Source organism: Tursiops truncatus, chromosome 10, assembly GCF_011762595.2.
Source record: "Tursiops truncatus isolate mTurTru1 chromosome 10, mTurTru1.mat.Y, whole genome shotgun sequence".
Classification (NCBI taxonomy): domain Eukaryota; kingdom Metazoa; phylum Chordata; class Mammalia; order Artiodactyla; family Delphinidae; genus Tursiops; species Tursiops truncatus.
The window spans coordinates 74166500-74190762 of NC_047043.1; the positions used below are offsets into that span (position 1 = coordinate 74166500).

The 24263-nt window shown below is 38.7% G+C and overlaps 1 protein-coding gene across 20 annotated transcripts in view; it reads right to left on the reverse strand.

The window, feature by feature from the left end:
- Positions 1-24263, reverse strand: part of FHIT (fragile histidine triad diadenosine triphosphatase) — a 1451419-nt gene that overhangs the window by 1013656 nt on the left and 413500 nt on the right. For 14 of the 20 annotated variants that reach the window (XM_073811313.1, XM_033865221.2, XM_073811312.1 and 11 more), the window contains one exon: positions 16572-16663. The exons of 1 other annotated variant lie outside the window; for it this stretch is intronic. In XM_073811313.1, the coding sequence (XP_073667414.1) occupies positions 16572-16619 (48 nt within the window). In that variant the 5' untranslated portion in view covers positions 16620-16663. Of the gene's footprint in view, positions 1-14675; positions 14740-16571; positions 16664-24263 lie in introns of those variants that run through there. 5 more of the 20 variants (XM_073811318.1, XM_073811317.1, XM_073811314.1 and 2 more) reach the window with 2 other exon arrangements.

The window sequence follows — 24263 nt, forward strand, 5'->3', positions numbered from 1 at the left end:
TTTTGGTCCACCCAATCTAACATATGTGACCCTTGTTATTTTCTGTCATGGCACTGCACTGTTAATTTCCTTCAGAGCTTTAGAAAAAACCCTGTAATTATATGTGTTTACCTGTTTGCTTATGTATTTGCTCTCCTGCAAGTTGTTTTCAAGCAGAGACAATTTCTATTTTATCACTTCCAGTGCCCATCATAATGCCTGGAACTGCTAGTTATAGAAAAGATATCTATAGAACAAATAAAAGCACATTCTGCACATATCCAACTTGTATATGAAGCCTATATTCCCACAGGGATGGTGGCAATGTCAGGGTCTCTTGAACTAATGATTTTCAAGCACACTCAAAGCTTTTATTCATGATGTCTCTCCAAGCTGAATTTCCTTCTGCCACCTCTCTCCTCCTTCGAAATGTTTCTCTCATGGATTCAAGTACACTTCCTCCAACAAGTCTTTGATACCATCTTTAGTCCCACAAAATAAATCTCTCAACTTTTGCATGTATTACCTGAATCATTCACTCTAGCATAATCTTATGTTGCCTGATTCTTTCTAGATTGAAGTTCCCTCAATAGGACATTCAGAAGGGACCATGTGCACTTAATCTTGTGGGCAGCACACAGTGAAGCTTCCAAACATACTGAAATTGTTCTTCGTAATAGTCTGGGTTCCCCACCCCACCCTAACACCCAACTCTGGAAAGCAGAGCCTAAAGCAAAGTCTTACTAAAAGGTGGTTTACCTGCGGAAAGGGCCCTAGATAACAGGAGTGGGGGACCATAGAGAGTGAAACAGGGAAGAAAGGTGTCTTAAATCATATTCCCTAGAAGTAGAGCCTGAGGTGGGCATTTCTGTGCAAGTAATTGATTGAAGAAGTGCCCTCAGGAGAAAGTTGTGAGGAAACAAGGGAGTGGGATGGGCGTGAGAAGAAGCCAAGAAAATCTGTGGCTTTAGTTGAAGTCTAGCCTTGGCCTGATCCCACAAAGAGCTCTGGAATATGAATGGCACCATAGTATCATCCCACTTGGACAGCTTCAGTCACTGGCTATGGATTGCCCTTTGTCAAGAGTTGAAGAATCTCGTGGATATTTCTGGGGAAGGTGGCTCCTCTCAACAGAAGGTAATTCTCTTGAGAAGGGTTCATCTGTGAGGCCTTTGCATCCAATACTACAAGCAGCTGGGTCATGATGTGCTGACTCAGTAAAGTTGATCTTGGTGGGGCTCCAACAGCATCTTATGTGGAGTAAAATGCAATAGAAGGGTATATTCTCAAGTTGATCACCACTGTGGGCAACTGGGGCTCAGTCAGGCTGGAACTCTCTGAGAAACCTTACGTGCTTCAGATGTATATGTATAATGCGAACAAAGCATGGAAGAGGACAGTAATTCTTCACCAGTTCCCATCTCACGCTAGTCAGGGATTACTTCATGGTTGAATAACTCTCACACAAGGTATCAGAGAAGCTCTAAGGCAGAAAATGAGGAGACCCAATTCAGCTTAGGCAAGAGGCCTCGGGTCACACCTGCCCTAAGCTGGTTTCCACAGCAATGGCCTGAGTAAAAAGTGAGACAAAAGAATATGAGTTGGCTCAGCCATAGAAAAAAACGAAACTGAGTTATTTGTAGTGAGGTGGATCGATCTAGAGACTGTCATATACAGTGAAGTAAGTCAGAAGGAGAAAAATAAATACCGTATGCTAACACGTATATATGGAATCTAAAAAAACAAAAGTGGTTCTGAAGAACATAGGGTCAGGACAGGAACAAAAACGCAGACGTAGAGAATGGACTTGAGGACACGGGGAGGGGGAAGGGTAACCTGGGACAAAGTAAGAGAGTGGCATGGACTTATATATACCAAATGTAAAATAGATAGCTAGTGGGAAGCAGCCGCGTAGCACAGGAAAATCAGCTCAGTGCTCTGTGACCACCTAGAGGGGTGGGATAGGGAGGCTGGGAGAGAGATGCAAGAGGGAGGAGATATGGGGATATATATACATGTACAGCTGATTCACTTTGTTGTAAAGCAGAAACTAACACACCATTGTAAAGCAATTATACTTCAATAAAGATGTTAAAAAATATATATGAATTGGGCCATAAGAAGTATACAACACATTAATTAGGTTCCTTAGATCTACGGAGAATATGGCTAATCTGTCCTACTCTTATGTAAATGCCCTACCAGGAATTTTCACGGAGCTAAAGCTGTCCTTTTTACTGCTCCTCTTAGATATCTTGGACTATCTGCCTGATATGCATTTTCAGTCACATCATGTGGCCTTAGCAGATCAAGATTAGGTGAAAGAAAAAGGATAATTAAATTATCAATCTCATGGCAGTATCAAGCTCTCTGTATTTTTCTTAGTCACTGCCATTGATGACAATATTTCATTCTACAGTGATGATTAGATATGGAAAATTTCACTTAAAAATTCAGATATTGTCTATAAGGAGAGCAATGATGAACTCATCTAGGCTCTATATACTGTTGTTGATCATAACGTGTGCGTATTGCAAAGTGGTCCCTGAACACCATTTTTAATGGCAAACAGTGGTTCCTTCCTCCAACAAATTAAACAAAAATGATAAGTTCCCACACTGAAACAAATTTACAAGATAGCACATTTCCTTCAATTCACACAGTCATTAAGAAGTATTGTTCATGGGACTTTCCTGGTGGCAAAGTGGTTAAGAATCTGCCTGCCAATGCAGGGGACACGGGTTTGAGCCCTGGTCCAGGAAGGTCCCACATGCCACGGAGCAACTAAGCCCGCCCGCCACAACTACTGAGCCTGTGCTCTAGAGCCAGTGAGCCACAGCTACTGAGCCCACGTGCCACAACTACTGAAGCCTGCGTGCCTAGAGGCCTTGTTCCACAACAAAGAGAAGCCACCGCAATGAGAAGCCCACACACCACAACGAAGAGTAACCCCCAGTCGCCGCAACTAGAGAAAAGCCCATGCGCAGCAACAAAGACCCAACGCAGCCAAAAATAAAGAAATTAATTAATTTTTTAAAAAAGGAAGTATTGTTCATGATGGTTAGAAACATATAAAATCCAACCTTCCTGTTTAACACAGCCCAGCAAGGACTCCAAAGCATAGTTCATTATTGTCATTATGAAAGAATTTCTGCCAACAAGTTACAGTCAGGTTACTATCATTCAATCATGTCTCTAATAGGAATAATTTCACGTTAACTGGCATATACTAGACAAGAGAAGAACATAAATAGCTGCTGGAATCATTAATGATTTGTGCTGACTTTCATGGTAAAAATGACTATATATTAGTTTAACATAAAGATGTTAAAAAAATATATATGAATTGGGCCATAAGAAGTATACAACACATTAATTAGGTTCCTTAGATTTACGGAGAATATGGCTAATCTGTCCTACTCTTATGTAAATGCCCTACCAGGAATTTTCCAGATGTTGGATCCAGATGTTGGATCAAGCCATGGGCCATTAACATGGGGGTGTTCGGTGTTCTCTGAATGTTTTCAGAATACCAGCTGGTTTATTTTCAGATTGCAGACATAATCCCATGCATCCCCTATCAGATCCACCGCAATCCTGTCAGATACATCATAAATGAAAAGCTCATGGGCTCATTACGGGCTCTTATCGTTAAAAGCAACACATTGTCCTGCCGAGACCAAAAATATTAAATGCACATTTAAAGAAAATGCATTGCCTTGAAAAAATAAGATCCCCCTTAAAACTATATATGGTACTCAAATATTCAAAATGTCCATCATTGTCAATTCTGCATCAACGTTTATAAACAAACAAGCAAACAAATTCTTGTCCTGTCAAGAAGGCTTTCAGGCCGAGTCTCTTAGGAATGGGGTGTGGGTTTATTAGTAAACTTAATATGCTACATTCAGCAGAACAGAGGCACTGGCATCAAATAAACAAGTTAAAATAAAAAAAAAATCTCACTCCAGGAAATTTCACAAAGATCTCACTCCAGGAAATTTAACGTACATTAGTAACTAGGACGACTCATATTTCTCAGTAATTGCTGCACAAATAACATTTATATTGAGAAAAAGCTCCCATCTTTCCTGAACCTTCAGAACAAATGTAAACCTTATTTAAATTCCTTTTCTGTCTTGCCTTTGTACAAGGCTCCTCTCCCAATAAAGAGCAAACCTACTGGAAGACAAAGGGATGTTTGCAAAACAAAACCGAAATAGATAATTAAAAAACTGAAGACTTCCTGTTTTCAACAGTTCATTGCATGACAGTCACCATTACTCAGGATCAGGTTATCCACCTGGAAAGTGTAAGAAAACAAATCTTCCAATTAGCACTTATTGGGCAAAGTGCTGAGTTTCAAGAATCAAAACCTTGATCGGTGGGATGGATTTTCGTGTGTAAAAAGCGCCCTAGTAAGGCGACCAGGGCCCGTTGTTGCCCCACATTCTATTACCATGAGTTGTGTGTGCGACACGACTCCTGTAATTATCGCCTATATGTACAGTAATTGTTAATGAGCACATTTGTAACCAGCCGCCACCAAAAACAGGATGGCATTCTTACATCGTGATTAGGGGTTTTATGAGCATTTTGGGGTGGGGGACACTTTCTCACTGAAGACTCTTCCGCCCCATTCACGCTCATTCAGCTCTTTCTCAGGGAAGTTAAAAGCTGCAGTGATAATCCCTTAAGTATGACTTGGAAGAGTATAAAAGGTGCAGTGTATAAGCAATTGGATGAGGAAGGCTTTTATGTAGAAAGTCACTGAATGGGTGGCTGAGGACAGTGTGAGTGGGGAAAGAGAGGGGTGGACTTTTCTTCCTAAGGTGGTGAGAGAAGCGGGTATGACCAGGGCAGCTCAATTCCCTTTCATCATCCGATTGCTGCGTTGTCCCTGCACCTTGTTTCACCTTGTTTCTCGGGGCCAACCAGCTCCTTCCTGCCATTTTGCTCTCAAAGCGGGAGGGGGGAGCAATGCAATTTTTGGTAGGGACCCAGTTTCTTGCTGAATGCCAACTCAGCCAGCTGGCACCGAACAGGCCAAGCCTTCTTCAGAGGGGGTTAGCAAAACCCAAATTAGCATGCTCCATTTTAAAAACTTGCTTTTATTTAAAGACTAATTCATGACAAACAGTGGCTCCCCCACTGAGGTCTGGTGCCCTGGGAGCTGGCACCCAACCAAACACATGCAACTAATTGCCACCCTTGGATGACACGCAACTAACAAGCTCCATTTTGAGGCAGTAGATTCACTAAGAATGTAACCCCGGAAGGCAGCAGACACAGAAAAGCTCCTTTCATAACCCTGTCCTAGGCTAACCATGGCAGCAAAGCGCCTGAAAAACACTTTTGTTTCCCTGTACCGAGGATTTATCTCCACTAATGGCTGCAAACATGGATAACTTAGAGGAAGGTGGCCAAGGGCACTGCGATCCCCCATCATGATTATTTGAAGCAGGGGCTCTGCCCTTCTCTTTGCTCAAGGAAATAGGAGAAGCTGCCCACTATCTCAAAGGTCTGCATCTTGCCCCATTTGCAAATCTATGGACATCCAGTACTTCCCCCCCCCCCCCGCTCATACTTTGGTTTAGATGCTCAGACCTCCTTTATATAAGCAAAAACTCTGGAGCCAGGATGTCTAGGTTCAAATCCCAGCTCCACCATTTCCTAGTAACTGGCAAGTAATTTAACCCACCCATGCCTCAGTTTCTCCAACTATAAATTGGGATAACACTATACTAACACATACCTTGCAGGGTTATTATGAGTGTGGATGTGTTAACATAACAATATGTGAAGGACAGTGTGTAGCATATCATCACTCCTTTACGAAGGAAGCCCTCTGAGTCTGAGATAGCTCATCCTTATGAAGGAAAATTTACCTTTGCATATTCTACATTTCAGTCAAAGTGCACATCTCCCCATAAACTTCCCAGGGTTACGCCTCTAAGCCTTTGCTCACTATTCCTTCCTCTCTCCCTCACTGCCCAACCCTGCATGACCAAACCCCATCTATCCTCCAAAGCCCTCCTTCAACTCCACCTCCACCAGGAGTCTTCCCTGCCATTCAGTTGCAATGAATCTCTTCAGTCTTGGCATGCCCACGGTATTTCCACAAACAAATGAAAGTATGTTATGTGCCTGTTATATTTCCTTTTCTAGACTGACAGCTCCTTCTGATCATAATCTGTGAGTAACTGGCACATAGTAGGCACTCAATGAACATTTGGTGAATAAGTAGATGTCTGAGTAAAAAATTTGCTCTGCGTAAATGAGTAGCTTTATACCATGGTTATGCTAGATACTACTTAATGAGAAGGGAAGGAGAATCATTTCCTAAGGACTTTCATGGTTGCTTTGGCCCAAATTGAGAGTTCCATTTAACTTGTCGTTGACTTAGGCTCACAAATCAAACCCGCAGGAGGATTTGTCAATAACCATATTAGTCTTCTAGGACTGACATAACAAAATACCACAGAAGTGTATTTCTCAACAGTTCTAGGGGCTGAAAGTCCAAGATCAAGATGTCAGCACATTTGATTTCCCCTGAGGCCCCTCTCCTTGGCTTGCAGAAGGCCACCTTCTTGCTGTGCACATGATTTCTTCTCTCTGTGGCTGCATCTCTGGTGTCTTTTCCTCGTTTTATAAGAACACCAGTCATATTGGATTAGGGCCTCACCCTTATGACCTCATTTAACCTTTATTACCTCTTTAAGGGCCCTCTCTCTAAATATAGTCACATTGGAGGTTAGAGCTTCAACATATGAATTTTGGAGGGACAAAATTTAGTCCATAACAATAACATATACAAATACTCAAAACATGAGTATTCTGGAAGTTACTTAAGTCCTCGGGAGATGGGAGGTCAGGGAAAGCATGCATAATTCATTGCTCCTTGAGGTGAGTCTTAATTGCATTCAGGCCCTGACTATATTAGCAAAACATTCAGCCAGTGGAAGCAGATTTGGCACTCAAATACACACTGTCTTATTTAGATGAAAAACTCAACTCTCTTCAGAATTTGTGGGATTCAGTTGGGGGGCCCAGACACTCTTCCCTTAGAGACAGAAGAACATCAGCACCCCCGGCAACATCCACAATAACACTGGCTGCTTTTAAAGCCACAGCCTCTCCCCAAAACACGTAGAAATTTCCAGCTAAACACTTGTGCATTTTCTAGGAGAAGACTCACTTCACTCCTTCTAGGATACAATTTATCCGAATCCTATCTTTCTGAATACAGGCACAGAGCTTTACATAGCCCTGGAAATCCCAACGAGGTTCTCATGCCAGCATTCCTTTCTTAGGCATTTTCTCATTCTGATTGCTGTTACCAGCATATACAGTTACTAGTAGATAGTTTAACGTTCTCACATTGTTTCAAATCACTAATTCCCAATTAGGCAGATCCCTCACATCAATCCATAAGTTAATGGCCCCCATGGTATTTGTTCATAGCCCTCTCCTAAGACACTTAATACTTTTTACCTGGTAGAATAATGATTTATAGACATATGTGTCTCTCTTGCCAGATTTTTGAACTTCTTAAGGTTAGAATCGTGTTGGACCCGTTGTTTCTTCCCAAGCAGTGTCTAGTCTGATATGGCACACAGCAGTCACAGTAGGAGTTGCCTGTAGTTCACACAGACTTTTTGGGAGTGTAATAGCAACTCTAAGCAGCTAAGTATCAGAAGCAACACATCACAAAGTCATCCAGCTCCATTACGGGTGAAGTCAACACCTTAGAGAGACCAAATACCTCTCTCCATTTTTAATCCAAAGCTTCTAGTCAGTTGACCCAGAAACTCCCCACACCTCTACCATGACTTACCAGTTTGTCTAAAATAATAAAGAGGAAAATGAGAGGCTATTAGCTCCACTTCCATTCTCCAGTCCATCACCATTCTAAATTATTAATCAGTTGAAGTATTGCCAAGAAATATTCAGGCCCCTTTCCAAAAGTATAAAGTAGTCATTTTTCAAGTGAACAATTAACCAGTTTATTCATCTAGAAGTCACAGAATTTATAGAAAAGCTGACTCTTTCCCTTTTTTTTTTCCTTTTGGACGCTGCAGGATGTAAGAGAGATATAGATGAAACTCAAATATAGCTTCCTTTCCTTCACTCATTTATTGACTTGGCGTTACAGAATCCAAGTTTACAAAAGGTGTTTTAAAATATTTCCTGACCATAAGCATCTGTAACACTGTCCCAGTAGTATGACGCTCCTGACTAATCATTGCTGGCAAGGACAAAGTGATCAATTGTCGCCACCCTTTCTTCTCCATGATTGATTTGGTAAAGTACAGCCATAACTCATGATTTCATGGAGTTTATATTCTGGGGAAGGAGACAGTCAAAAAAGAAGGTAAACCAAAAAATAAAGAAAACAGCAGTGGTAACTGTCACAAAAGAAACAAAAAGGGGCTAAGAAAAGGAGAAGATGTACCTTAAGTAAGATGTTAGTAGTGGGACTCGTAATCGATGGATCAGAAGAATTCTGAAACTGGGGACCTACTATGTAATCAAATCCAAGGTATGAAAGTGGCATGGGGAATTTTAAAAAGACATTTAGTTCTAGTTACCAACTGACCTCAGAGACTCCAAATTTCTACTTCTCTTTTATTTTAGTCACGTGTTGTTTCACTACTATTATCACAATTTCTTAGGGGTAATTTTCTGAGCAAAAGATATAGTGTGCAACTGGCGTTGTAAGTCTCATCTGATGCTCATTAACTATCCCAACTTTTATGTAAGTGATGTACGTTTAAAGGCAGTGTGGTATGTAGCTTAAAATTTTTTTTTCTTTTATCTTTTTTGGCTTTTTTCCCCCCCCCTAGAGGGAAGGTGAGCAACAATATTTAGTTTCAACTATATCTTTAGAAGGTTGCTTAGGCATATTTTGATAGCCTTGTCAATGAGAGTGGAGTTCTGCACAATTAAATATCCTTTAATTTTTAAGTATATACTCTGGGGTACACGACCTTCCTAGGTCCTAGGCACCTTTTCTTTGGGAGGCTCAATACAATATTATATATGATACATTACAATAAAGAAGTGTTCGATGAAAAATTTTTGAGAAGATTTTTGTATTTTTCCATTTAAAATCATTTGGTTACATACAATTTGGTTTATTAAATTTTAAAATTGGCTAAAATTTCTCAACAATCATCATGCAATTCAGACATTCTTAAGAAGTGAGAAAAGCAAACTCATAAAATGTCTCTAAACATAGACTCTTTATAATTACTAAATTTAGTAATTAATAGCAATAGCACAATGTTCTATTTTGTTGACATTTTATTAAATATCTAATTGATCTGACTCTGCAATTTCTACATACTTCAAGTCCAAAATCATTTTCTTTTCCTTTTAGTTCTCAATATTTTTCTAAGCCCTTGAAAAATGCATTGGCCCTAGTCGTGAGGCCCAGGTGTCTAAAGGTTAAAGAAGCTACAAAGTGTGTGTGCATGCCAGGGTCTCATAATAGTGGTGGTGATGCTGTGGGGGGTTATCCCCCCAAAAAACTAATGCCATTATAACCATGCATGATCCCAGGTAGCCTAAATGAATGTACCAAAATCCCTTTTTTTTTTTAAAAAAAAAAGCCTGCCCTGATTTTACTGTGATTTATGCACTTTCCTCTGAAGTTCCACTCAGCTTCACTTATAAAGATCATCTTGCTTCTCTAGCAAATTCTCATACCTTAGGGCATAAGAATCACCTAGAGTTCTGATTAAAAATGGAGACTCCTGGGTCCTGTCTCCAAAGAATCTCATTTATAGATCTAAGTGGAGCTCGGAAATCAGAGTTTTTAACCTTCTGAAACCCTGAAGTGCTTATTGGTTGCTAAGTCGTTGGTTGATGCCTTGTGGTTGATGATAAGAGCTGCTGAATCAGTTGAATTGAAATGCTGGACGAGTCAAGTCAATTTAGGCCAGGCTCTGTCAACCCTGGCTCATATTAGAATAACCTGGAGAGCTTTTAAAAACAGTTACCCCCAAGGATTCTGATTTATTTGATCTGGGGTGCAGCTTGGGCACTGGTATTTTTTAGAGCTACCATGCAAACAAATCAAACAGCCTAATTATCATAGGCCATGATAGCCTAAGGGTATCAGCTCTCATACAGGATTAACTCACCCATTGAGGTGATGCTAAAGCCTAAACCTCCTAAAATGAAAACACAGCAGCAGAGATTTAGCAAAACTAAAACCCATCCAGATCTCTTATTCCTAGTTTGTTTCAGCCTCAACACACCGAAGTCGGCCTTAGAGCTACAGCACAAAAAGGTGAGGCCTTTACTTTGGTTTTCATCTCCTGGCAGAATGATTTAGTAGCTCTATTATAAAAGCAACTGCATTATCATTACAGTGTTTGAATTATAAACGAAACCAAAAAAGATGCAGAAGGAACAGTCCTTTAATCAAAACTGTAAAATAGAACAATTTCTGGCTGCACTTAAGAGCAAACTCCGAAATATTAAGAGTAAACTCTCCAGCCCTTTGATTCCTGCCTCTTTCCTGTAAGAGCGACACTACACGTTTTTTCAATTAAGCAGTTTGACAACCTGAAGAAACTTACAGTGCATGATTTAATGAGCATATACTGTATGCATGGTAATCGGCAGGCTGACAGTTTGCTCATTTCAAACTGACAAGAGAGCACTACACGTTAGTAAAAAGGTTTTTGGGGGGCGGGTCTCTTTTCATTAAGCAAGCTTTAAGGTTAAAGAACGCTCTAACCGTATTGGCAAAGCTGTCACTAGTGGTCCCAGGGTGAGCTTACTCTCTGTCACTCTCCAAGTCCTCAAGTCTTGACCAAGAAATTATTTTTTAAAAAACAAAACACAAACACAAAATATAGACATTTTGATGCTCTCAGGGGTATGCGGAGCCTTCTGAGTCATGACTCTGTCTGTGATTTCACATAACACAAATTCTAACCCAGTGTGTGCTGGTTCTTCACAATGACAGCTTTATAAACTGGAATACTTCTTGGAAATAATACCAATATTGTTAAACTCGTCCATATTTTAGAAGCAGTGTAATGTAGTAGAAAAACCATGGGCTTTGGTGACGTAGAGATAGGGGTTCAAGTTTTGACTAAAACCTTTATACGTGGCCTTAGTCAAGTGACATCACTTCTCTGGGGCTCAGCTGCCTAACTTATGAAACACAGACAGTGACATCTACTTTGTATGGAGAAGACTGTAAAAATGCTTCATGGTTACTCACAATATAGGGGCACTTAAATAAATAGTAACTAGATGACCCATAGAAGGTCAGATTCTGGAGTTTTAACTAAGTTACCTACAGTCAGACTCCTTAGATTTCTACCATGAACCTTTACTGGAGTTATATGAAGACAACAGAAAACTAACATTTACGTACCAGTGTGGTCTCAATCATTCCTACCAAGATTCTGAAAGGTAGATGTTATTATCCCATTTTTATGAAATCTCAAATACAGGAAGGGATCTTCAAGATCACATGAGAAATTTCTGACATGTTTTAACATTTCTGATCATAAGAATATGCAACTTCCTGTGTTTCCCTCTTTGCTCTGCCTGCCAGAAAACCCGAGTGAATTTATGTGCTTAGTATATATTCGCAACCCTGTTAGCAACAGTGACTGGTGGACTTCTTTTCTGATTTTCTATGTATATTTTATTAATCTTATTTTAAATTGGTTATAAACCATCACAAATGAGGTACTATTTCTCAGCTAGCTAATACAGAAGCTAGTAATAACTAGGATTTGTGTCACGTGATTCCAGGCTAGGGACCCTCACATATATTTGACATACAGATATCCACACTCTCCAACTATGCTTTTTTTCACTTGTGTTGAGCTTTGATTCCACAATTTTACAAAATGGTTGTTAGCCTAAAGTGATGAGTCACCTGTGTCTCTTGACGCAAAATTGAGAGTCCTCAAAAAATTCTAGACTCAAAGATACTTAAAGTAATCTCATTGGAATTTTGTCAGGTATATACACTAATTTATAATTCTTATCTTAATGTAATAACCGATTTATTATTATCAAACACTAACTCTGGTAATACCTTTTGTCTTAAAGTTTAATTTCTCTGATATTAATATAGGCACTCTAGACTTCTTATGCTATTTCCATGGTGTATCTTTTTCCACCAATTTACTTTAAACTTAACTGTATCTTTATATTTAAAGTTTATCTTTTAACAGAAAATAGTTGTTTTTTTAATCCATCCTGATAAACTCTGATTTTTAATTAAAGTATTTAGTCCATTAACATTTAATATAATTAAATATGATTAGCATGATATGTTTGCATTTAGAGCTACAATTTCATTGTTTGCTTTCTGTTTGCCCCCTCTGTTTCTTGTTCTCTGTTTGTTCTTTCCTGCATTCTTTTGGGATCATTTTAAAGGTGTTTAGGATTCTACTTTAATTTATCTACTGGATTTTTAGTGATAGCTCTAAGCAGTAAAATATACATTCTTGACCTTTCACAGTCTACTGAGAGTTCACTTCATACCACCTCATATAAAATCGAAAACCATGCAACTGTATAAGTCCATTTACTATGCACCCCCCTCATTATTTATGCTATAATTGTCTTATGTATGACATCTACACATAGCACATTATAAGCACCACAAGGCAGTGTTATGATTTGGCTTTAAAAAGTTCTGTGTATTTTAAAGACACTGAGATGAAAAAAATACTCTTTTATATTTACAAGCTCTGACATTCTTCATTCCTTCCTGAAGATTTAAGATTCCATCTGGTGTTATCTCACTTCAGCCTGAATAACTTCCTTTAGCATTTCTTGTGATGTAGGTCTGCTGGCAATGAAGTCTCTTAGTTTACTTTTATCTGAAAATGTCTTTAATTAGCCTTCATTCTCAAAGGATAGTTTCACTAGATTTTTCTAGTGAAAAAATATTTTCACTAGATATAGATTTCTGGGTTAACAGGGTTTTTTTTCCTCTCTTGAAAAATATCATTTTAGTTTTTCTAGACTCTGTAGTTTCTGACGAGAAGGTAGTGCTAATTTAAAGCACTGTTTCCTGGAAGGTAACCTGCCATTTTTCTCTGGCTATTATCAAAATTTTCTCCTTATTGTTGGTGTCCAGCGGTCTGAATACGATGTGCACAGGCATAGTTTTCTTCAAATTTATCCTGTTTGAGGTTCACTGACTTTCTTGATCTGCAAATGTATGTGTTTCATCAAATTTTTAAAAATTTGGCCATTATTTCTTCAAATATTTTTCTGTCCCATTCTCTTTCTTCTCTCCTTCTGAGACTCCAATTACTTGTATATTAGACATTTTTACTTATGTCACACAGGCCCCTGAGGCTCTTTTCATTTTTTTCTGTTCAGTTTTTTAAATCTTTTTTCTTTCTGTTCTTCAGAAAGAAAATTTCGACTGCTCTATCTTTAGGTTCACTGACACCTTCTTCTGTTACTTCCAATGGATGTGAGCTCACTCAGTGAATTTTTATTTCAAATATTGTATTTTTCAGTTCTGGAATTGCCATTTGGTTCTTTTCTGTAGTTTCTATTTACTACGTTTTTACTCATTATGAGTGTATCTTTCTGTCTTCATTGAGTATGGTTTTAATAGCTGCTTTAAAATCTTGGCTAATTTCCACCTTTGGGTCATCTTGGAATTAGTCTCAGACTAATGCCTTTTCTCTTCAGAAGGGGTCACATTTTCTTGGTTCTTCATATGTTATTTAACTCAGGGTTGTATCATGGGAATGTATGAATGTGAATATTATGGAGTAAAGACTCTAAAATCTGTTAGACTTCTTTGAAGAGCACTGATTTATTTGTTTTAGCAGGCAATTAATTCGGTTATACACAAATTGAAAACTATCTCTTGGGTGGCAGCTCGAATCTCAATTCAGTTCTTTCATCTTTAGCTGTGCTACTTTATATCTGCTCCACGTGTTCGTCGTTCAGGGGTCAGTCAAAACTTTGGGTACTATATATACATTGAATTGGGAGCCTCCCCTGTCTTCCTCTCTCCTTTCCAGAATTCTAGCTTCATTTTCCAGTGGCTGTGGTTGCCCTGAACCCTGTTCTTTGGATCATCAAACCAAAAAGAATGTGGTTTATCTACTGGAATTAGTCACCCCAGGTGACATTAATTAACCTCAACATGTCCTCAGTCGAAAAGCTGTAAAATGGGGAACTCACTCTGCACTGGGCCCTGCTTCCAAGTGTTGAATCTCAATTCCCTTTCAGAATCTACCTGCTTATTTTCACTCTCTAGGGCTTTCAGGTAATATTTCCCCCATACTTTATAGTTGCTATCTGTGAAAATGCCAGGTTCAGTAGAGTTCACTTAGCCATCCTAGAAATGGAAACAAGTAAAAACATATAGGAAATATTCCTTTGCATTTAGCAGTTTCTCTCCTCAAAATACTTAACCTCCATTCATTACTTCACCTAGTGATATTGGGTTTTGGTTTTAACTAGAAACGTAAGTCACACTCAGAGCTTCCTTGATCATCCTGCCAAATACATGAGAAGACTTGGAATGAAAGTACAGCATAAAGTCAAATGATAAAATATAAAACATCAATCAGATCTGACTCTCACACTGGCAGCATGTAATCTCAAAGCAATGAGGCTTGTACAGGATCATGACTACCAAAGATTATCTACATGGTACTTTGCCACGTTATTTATTTTACCTTAGTTTTTTGGTCTCAGATATCTCTATATCTTGCCTCATTGAAAACTGCAATAGGTAATATCCTAAGAGAAACAGAATATTGAAAATGATATCCTAAACACCAATACAGAATTCGTAAGTGCACATTTCCTGCTGATAATAGTTCTTATCATTTTTTGAGAGTTTCTGTACACCAGGTATCTTGCTAATCATTTTATAAAAATTGTCATTTAATCCTTTACAACCATTCTATGAGGTAGTTCCTATAATTAGCCTCATATTACGGAGGAAGACACCACAGCTCAGAGAGGTTAAGTGAGTTAACTGAGATCACACAGCAAATAGCAGAAATCTGAGTCAGTCTTTTTAAAGAAAAGAAACAGCAAAGTGTGGGACTTTGGAATCAACAAGCACATGCCTTTTACTATGAGGAGAGAAAAGAGAAGTGTTTCTAAGCAAAGAGAAATAAGTGGAGATCTTAAAACTCAAAGTTATAGCCTATAATTCCTCCTTCCGCTAATTATTAATATTAAAATGCCCCTCTTTCAGGTATATATATATTTCATATTGACACCTTTCATGTTAAAAAGAGTCTTGCTTCAGGGCTCAAAAACACTAAACAGAAGCATAACATAAGGATCGAACAATTCCATGCAAAGCTCATAGTAAAGAAACACGTAACACCAGGGTTCCATTTCAGCTCATTTCATTTACTATCCTTAAACCTTCTGCATCTTCCAGAAAAACACTCTAGACGGGAAGGTGATTCACCAGAAAGAAATCAGGCACATTAAGAAGTGAAGATGCCTGACTCATCCCTCCATAATCTGCATTTGGTGAGTATTTCTAGAAAATATAGCAATGTGTCACAGTCCTACAAATGTGAGGGGCAGTCTTTTGCATAAATCCATCAGTTTCAAGCAACTATGGAACGAGAGAGAATAGAAAACAGGGCCAAGAGTAAGTAAGCAGACAATGTAAAGTGGAAATAGGAGACTGGGTCTTGACTGAAAGCATACAAAATCTTTGTGTTCTGACACATGGTGCTATTCAATATTTATATTTATTACACATGCTAAATTGTCTGTTGAGACCTCGGAATGGGAGATACTATGAGGGAAGTAAAGATGAGAACGGGTGAGAGAAAAGAAGAGGGGTATACACAAATGAGTTCTAGGGAGGGATTAAATGAACACTGTCCACTGACATCATCAAAACTGGGGAAGTTTTGCCACATTAGCACATTCCCTTCTTTTATTGCTATTTTTTTTAATGTATATTAAACTTATCCAGTTAAACCATCCAAAGACATACAAAGAAGAGTAATTATTTTGCCCTATCCTCAGGCCTTGTTATAAGATTTATTCTTCACTGTCCCAGCGAATTCCACTAGGATTTCCTCTGACCAAGAACAATCCCTTTCTATTTCAGGAGGTATGTTTCATATCAGTGTGTCCTCCTGCTACTACTAACGTCATTTCATCTCCACGATCATTCTCAAAACCATGCAAAGCGTAACAACTTGTCTTTGCAACCGCTTAACCTTACTTTTTATACATAAAAATTATTAAATATGTGTAACTGTCTGGTGGAAGGGAGAATAATATAATAGCATGTCAATCAGGTAACGGTAAAGCTACATTTCATGAAAGGGAAGGTAATGCTTTCTCCAGAAAGTGAAGTTATCACTCCTTTATTTAACTGACATAATATTTATACCCCAAGTTTTAAATGGCAGCTACAAATAGAAGTCAGGAGAGGGTAAATTCTCCAAGAAAATTGAGCCCCCAAATTATACCATTTTAAGAGTTCTATTTTATATGTACATAGAAATCTTCCTATTATTATAAGGATACCCGTAGTAGGTCAGTTATACCTAACTCTACGAAAAATTTTTAAATTAAGTAAACTCTACCTTTCTGAATACTGTTACCTCCTCAGAGCGCTCAACAGCAGGGTGCATGGAGTTTTACAGAGGGTCTTGGCAAGCAGGCAGTCCTGGGATACCTACACCATAAACAAGAAATTCAGATGATCATTTCCGCAGTGATCTAGATGGCTTATAGTACAACTTCATTAGGGACATTCACCGTGAAAACCGAGCTAGTATGACAGCATTGGTACTGTTAAAAGGGTAGAATAAAGGCACATGTGCAAATTCTAAGTATTGTCATTACTCTGCACAGGAGAGATCACGATTCAAGAGTGGCTTAAGTGACTCCTACAAGATCACATAAAGTAAGGAGCAGAATGGTGCTTTGACATTCCATCTTCCCATTTCTAGTCCTGGGCTGTTCTGGCTGCATTATTATTTGCCCTTCCTCAGAGCCAGCCAGTCCTGGAACAGGGGTTTTCCATTTTGCATAAAGATGAGGCCAACCCAGAAGTCGGTAGGAAGAGTACTTCTCTGGTTTTGTGGCGGCCTATACCGAAGCATCTGTCTGAAAGGTATTTTATGGGTCAATCTACTTCCTTTCCTTTGAAACCTTGGTGTCCATGAGAATCTGAGGGAAACTGACAGTGGAAGAAATAAGGGTTTTTGGTCCTACTGACCTGAGTTTGAATTCTAGTAATACATTTACCATCTCTGTGTCTTATACAGCTGCTGAACTTCACTGAGCCTCACTTTTCACTTCTGTCAAATGGGCATAATAATATATGAAGGGTATATCTATCGAGAGAGTAATTTTTTTTTAATTTATTTATTTTATTTATTTATTTTTCGCTGTGTTGGGTCTTCATTGCTGCACGCTGGTTTTCTCTAGCTGTGGAGAGCAGGGGCTACGCTTCGTTGCAATGCACAGGCTTCTCATTACGGTGGCTTCTCTTATTGTGGAGCACGGGCTCTAGGGCACCCGGGCTTCAGCAGATGTGGCGCATGGGCTCCGTAGTTGTGGCTTGCGGGCTCTAGAGCGCAGGCTCAGTAGCTGTGGCGCATGGGCTTTGTTGTTCCCCAGCACGTGGGATCTTCCCAGACCAGGGCTCGAACCCATGTCCCCAGCATTAGTAGGCAGATCCTTAACCACTGCTCCACCAGGGAAGCCCCGAGAGAGTAATTTTTTTAAATGAGGATAAAACATCAGATAGCACAGGGGACAGGGAGAAGTGGGCAGTCATCTGCTGCATATTTTGAAAGAGGATCCGAAAGGATCGGCAATGGACTGAGGGGAGAAAGATAACGCCTAATTCCTTGATAATACATAGAATTAAATTAGAAACCATAACAATTTAACTTACTTATCATCAGAAGCAGTAATCTTCTCAAATGCCTGACCAGACAAAGATAGTGGCAACGTACGTAACAGAGAATAAGTAACCAGAATGTATAAGGAACTCCAAAAATCAAGAACAAAGATGAACAAACATATAGAAAAAAATGGTGGTTCAAAGAAGAAATCTCAATGGACAAAGAGGGTAAAAAAAAGCAGCTCAGACTCACTAGAGGAAAACACATATTAAAATAATGGAATTCCATTTTTCTTTTACTAGAATAGTAAACATGGAGAAGACAGACAAAATTCAGTGCTGTCCAAGAGGTATAAAAAAATAGCATAATATTCTAGCTTACTTCTGGCCGAATCATGAATTGGTATCATCCTGGTGAGCAATTTTGTTATATTTATCAAAAGTAATACTACATATATCCTACAGCTTACTGATTCTCATTGCAGGGTATACTAGGCTCAAGCAATATGGACACAAGGAGACATATACTAAAAAGATTATTGCGGTGTTTTTTTGTTTTTGTATAGCAAAACTTGGAAATGACCTAAAAGTTGCATTGGAAAGGGAATAGGCAAATAAAATGTGCTACATTTATAGGATGGAATATTATGCAGCTGTTAAAATCAACTGATTTTATAGGCATCAATACAGATAAATTTCATAAATACTGTTACATTAAAAAAGCAACAAGAAGGAAAGATTTAAACATAAAATATTTAAACAAAATAGTATATATTGGTTGTTGGTATATATGTGTGTGTACATAAAAATATAAACAATACACTAGTTAAATATTACATCCTAAATTTATGGTAGGGAATTTCCAGCAGGAGGTACAGGCAGCTGAGAGAGTGAAGGGTGGAAGGAAAACAGGATATGGTAGTTAAAAGAGAATTTAGTTTCATCAATAATTTCTTTAAAAAGAAACAAACACACAAACCAGAAGTAAATCTGACTAGACATAAACAGATGCTCCTTTTTAGATAGTAGAAATACAGATGCTTATTATACTACCTTTTGTGCTTGTCTGTATCTTTAAATTTTTCTCAAAATAAAGGAAGTAAGAAAAAAGGGAGGGAGGATAGAAGGGAGGGAGAGAGGGATGGAGGGAGGGAGGGAGGAAAGGAGGAAGTAAGCTAGCTCATCATCAGTTCCAGTGTGCACTTAAACTGGTCACAGATGGTTGGTTTCTTTAAGGATGGATCTCAAAACTGTTTTCATAATCAGTGAGAAGGATAGTGATTCCTCCCAGGTTGGCTCAGCTCGGAGGACTGAATTTAAGTTCAGCCAGCAGAGGGAACCATCTGTCATCTGGAAAGACACTCAGCCCTCATCCAGGAGAACCCGTTCAGCACACACCAGTGCCTCTGGAACCAAGGGGAAGAGGGAACATGCACTTACAGACAAAGTAAACTGAGAGCACACCACGGACATCTTTTCAACCTTTCTAAAAGGTTCGTTATAATTTTACAGAATCAAGGGAACAATACGCTTGATTAGTTCTTCAGCTGACTTAACAATTTTGCTTTTTCTGTTTCTCTCCTTGAAGCAAGTTTGCCATTAACCTTATATGTTCTAGGGCTTGAGATTAGATTCTTTCCCCTCCAAAAGAGAATTTTTGCTTTAAAATAAAAGTTAGCTTTAAGATAATTCATTTTTGCCAGTAATACCAAAAGACGCTTGTTGAGCGAGGAGGTCATTCTTTAAGGAGGCTAGAATTGTAAAGAATGTTCCGTCTCTTCCTGGAGGGAGAATCTGTGGAGGAAAAAAGCTTGCAGGAAAGTTCAGTAATCATGAAGTAAAAGCCCCAAAACACTTCCTCCTGGGCCAATACTGTGTTTAAAAATGCCTTCTCTGTACACTTCCTTGAGAGACCTTAAGGCCTTGAAGAAGCAGTTAGTTAAACCCTTAAAGGAAAATCTGGCAATCCCCCTATCTTTACATAATGCAGCCAGGAGGCAAAGGGCACCAATTCAAGGCCGGATATGCCTCAAGTGCTTCGCCCCATCACAGCCCTGATATTTAAATTTCATCCTTTTATGTGTGTCATCCTACAGATGGGATTTGGGTTGGTTTCTAACAATAAAACAAACAAGGTAGAAAGGGAATGTTATGAATAAGTTACCAATGTAAATGTGCTATTTTGTGCCTTTGAATTTGGATGATGATAAACATGATTCTGCACATGGAAATTAGACTTTTCAGAACTGCTACACAGAATCATTTAATTTGTCTGAGTAAGTACTTAGAATAACGTGGCTGCTCTGCACTGCAAAAAACATTGGACTTTCAAATGAACAATGAAATATGTGATAACTCCTTATAAATGGAACTGCAGCAAAGGACATTCAGTAACAGATCCTTTTGAGATACTAAAACAAAAGAAGTTGGATTTAACATGAGACCTGAAGGGTGAGAAGGAGGTAAAGAAGGGCTAGAGGATGGCCTTCTGGGGAGAGAGAATACAACATTCAAAGGCAGAGTATATAGTGTCTTCATTGTTATTGAAAGTCGGTGCAAATTGTCCAATGAATAGACCATTTTAATTGAACAACTATGTATCCAATACCTACTATGCACCAGGCACTGTGCTGAGCCCTGGGACATAACAGTAAGCAAGACAGATATGAATCCATGCCCTCAATCTTTCCTCCCGATACTTATTCCTGTTTGAAAACTGCACTGAAGTCAACATTCGCTTTGTAAACCAGTAAATTCCACCTTCAGTTTTGATCCCAAAGAGAGTCTACTAGCATGGAAAAACTGTAATGCTTTCTCTGGTGACAAAGAAGGCTACATAAGCTAGTAATTCCCATTCTGCCTTAGGGATCAGGAAACCTACAACCAAATTTAGTTCTCTCACTCCATGGACCTACCAACTTATACTAGTAAAGATGGTCACATTTCTGTCTTATGCTTGTTTTAGTACTTGCACACTACCTTTGATTCAGTAAACAGCCTCAAATTCTTTGGGAAGTTGGTAAAAGAGGCGGAGGAAGGGAAAGTAAAAGAGGAAAATAAGGGAGTTTCTTGAGGTCCAAAGTGCCTTTTGCAGTTTTCACAGCACCTTACACAGATGCTGAATGGAAAGCACTTAATAACTTTGCATTGATGAATGGATCAATGACGAATACAAAGCTTTCCTGGCTCAACTTGGGTTCCATTATGGGGGATGGGAGGAAGTGAAACTTACTTCTCTCTAATCTCCAGTTTGAAAGGGAAAGCTCAAAACAGTAGCTGAAAAGTTTAGCATGATTGCCACTGTGAAGCAGCTCAATAACCAAACAGAAGAGCCATGGTGACCACGAGAAGAGAGGGGTCAGAGAATTTCAAGGTATCCTTAGAGATTTATTTCAGGCAATGAGGTCCTTGTAATATAGAACATTACTCTCTCCTACTCTAGTGCTAGTCAAAACAAGAGAAATGTCATAGTTTAAACTGATGTCGAAGTAACAGGGAAAAATGTTAAGGTTCTTTATGACAAAATGGAAATATATTTGCAATTCTATTTCCTGATGTTCTCTCACTTATTTTGGGGAAAAAAACTGTTAGTCCTTTTGCTTTAAAACTCCTCATTGGCAAAATTAAACTATAATCTATCTGGTTAACTCCAGGAAGAGGAGGAATAAATTTAAAAGAGTTTAGAAGACACCCACTTTATCAATATCAGAGCACTGTGGAGTTCAGTCTTTTTCATAGCTAAATCCATCCCATTCACACAAGAAAACAACAAATGTTGCATTCAAGGAGGTATTAAAACATCTCATCCCTGTTGTTAGCTCAACATATTAATGAGACTTTCTGAATTAATCTCTGATCACAAACTGTCTGTTGATGTGATATAACTGCAGTAAATAGTGTACAGCTTGCTTCAAGTAGCTAGCTAGGACCAGTTTCACGATGCTTCAGTTCTTTGACAGGTAGAAAATTAAATCATTTCTGTATTCACCTAAGATTAAATCATTTCTGTATGCTCCTAAAACTGAATCATTTCTATATTCCTCAGAAACTCTTCAATACTAACAAGTACATCACTTCCCCAACTAGTTGATAAACTGAAAAGAAAATATTATTATGGGATGGTACTTGAGGAAACAGTTAAAAGGGGAAACTCAGAAAACAAGCTTGTGAAGATGTATGATGAGGAGATTCTCAAAACGGCAAGGTGAGGGAAAGAAGGAGTTGTAGCTGAATAATGTATGTTTTTAAAAGGTAAGCTATTCCTTAAAGCAATTACCAAAACGTGAGAGTTCCTTTCATGGTTCTCAACCTTATACTCTGAAAGGGAACTTCTTATAATGCAAGACTAAGACAGCCAATTACTTCAGCACCAAGCTACATCCTAAATCTCTGGACTTGGCAGTTCAAAAAAACTCTTGGAAAGTGTTCTTATAAAATCTTCACTAACAGCTCTGACTTTATAAATGTAGATTCTAAAAGGATGAATGAAAACTAACCAATTAGATAGCAAAGTAGAGAAGAGAGAGCACTGAATAAAAGACCTACCAGAGTTTCAGTTATACGTCCACGACTAACTAGCTCTGAGACTTAGATCATATTTATAATAAAAATCATAATCATGAGAAATTAATAATCACACAGCACATAGTGTGCCAAGAGCTTCCCATACATTATCTAATGTAATCCTTATTAGAACCTGAGAAACTTTCATGGAGTTGAGTAGCTTGTCCAAGACCACCCAGCTGCTTTGAGTGGTGGGATCAGGATTCGAACACAAGCCTCTCCAATCCCAGAGCCCAGCCTTTAACGATCCATTCTGCAGACAAGTTCAGTAACTGTCTAAGATGATATAAAAGGCTTCTATCAGCAATGAGGTACTAAAATTTATGAGGCAAGATAGGATAATGGAAAAAGCTCAGATTTTGAAGTGACTTGTAGCCCAGGAGAGCAGCTTCTCTCTAAGCCTTGGATTCTCAGATAACACTATTTACTTTACAGGCTGTCCTAAGGATTAGAGACAATACTAGAGCTACTAGCCCACAGTAATAATAATGATAGCTAACATTAACACAATGTTTACTATGTGTCAGGGACTAAGCCTTTTTCACACAGTAAATCATGCAGTCACAATGACTTAAAGAATACTATTATTTTTATTCCTGTTTTACAGATGTGGAAACTGAGGCAAAGACTGTTACCAGACCTAAATCACAGTTACTAAACTGCAGATCTGGGATTCCAATCCAGACAGAATGACTCACTCAACGAATCAGACATATTGCATATTGGACACATACTGATACATGAAGGACCTCTGCTGTTTCCCAAAATCTGTGTTAATCTCACCCAGAGTTCAAGATAAATTCAGAAGAGAACAATCCACATGGACCTCCAGATGGTCTGCCTATTTCTGGCAGTCAGCCAATTATACTTAAAAAAGAAAACAAAACAAAACGAAAAACCCCTTGACTTCAATAGGAACTAGCTAGAGAGTGACACATTACATGTATCATAGATATGTATACACATATATGGCTAAGCTTTTCTTTGTTCTGTTTCCGGGCTGATTGTTCCCTTCATGTTGATACCCTATTGCTTTCGTTTTACTTATAAAACCACCAAAGCTCCATAAAAGTTACTTTTCTGCTTTCAACCTGGGAGAAATTCAGTCTCTTAATCTTCTAAAACATTATTTTAATAACATATTTTATTTAACCTAGTATATACAAATATTATTTCAACATGTAAGTAATAAAAATTAAGATATTTTACATGTTTTATATGAAGTACAATATTCAAAAATCTTAATAGGTTTTACATATACAGCCCATCTCAAGTCAGACAAGCTATGTTTCAATGTTCAGTAGCCGCAGGTTGCTAGTGGCTACCTACCATAGTGGACAACACAGGCCTAGAGTGACTGGCTTCCTGGCTCATATTTCTAGGTCTCTTTTCTTGCGCTGGTCAAAGTCCCCAGAAAAGTGTCTTTCAATCTCGTGCCTAGCTGCCACTGTTCTGGGATTTAAGTGTGGGAAAGAGTGGAAGCCCCATTATGCAGACTTTCACTTAATCCTCCTGTTTTCATCACCATAGCTCTGTCCTCAGCTATGCCCAGTGACCCCAGTCACAGATCCTGTGCTTCACCCCCCTCCAGCCTTCATTCTGGGGAGTGGAGGAAGGGTGAGAGGGACAGCTCCCAGGCTATGTAGGTTAGGCAACGACTCTGGTGATCTAATATTATTTACTGTTTTTCAACATTCTTTTCGTATTCCTTTACTCTCACTTTCATAGATTTATAATGCCACTAATTCCTTAGATTTCACATTTTTTTCCTTCTAAATCAGTCTCTGGCCCTTTAAGGCAGCTTCTACAATTACACTGTTATCTTCCCAATTCTTTTTGTTCACGTGTTCCCCCTTTT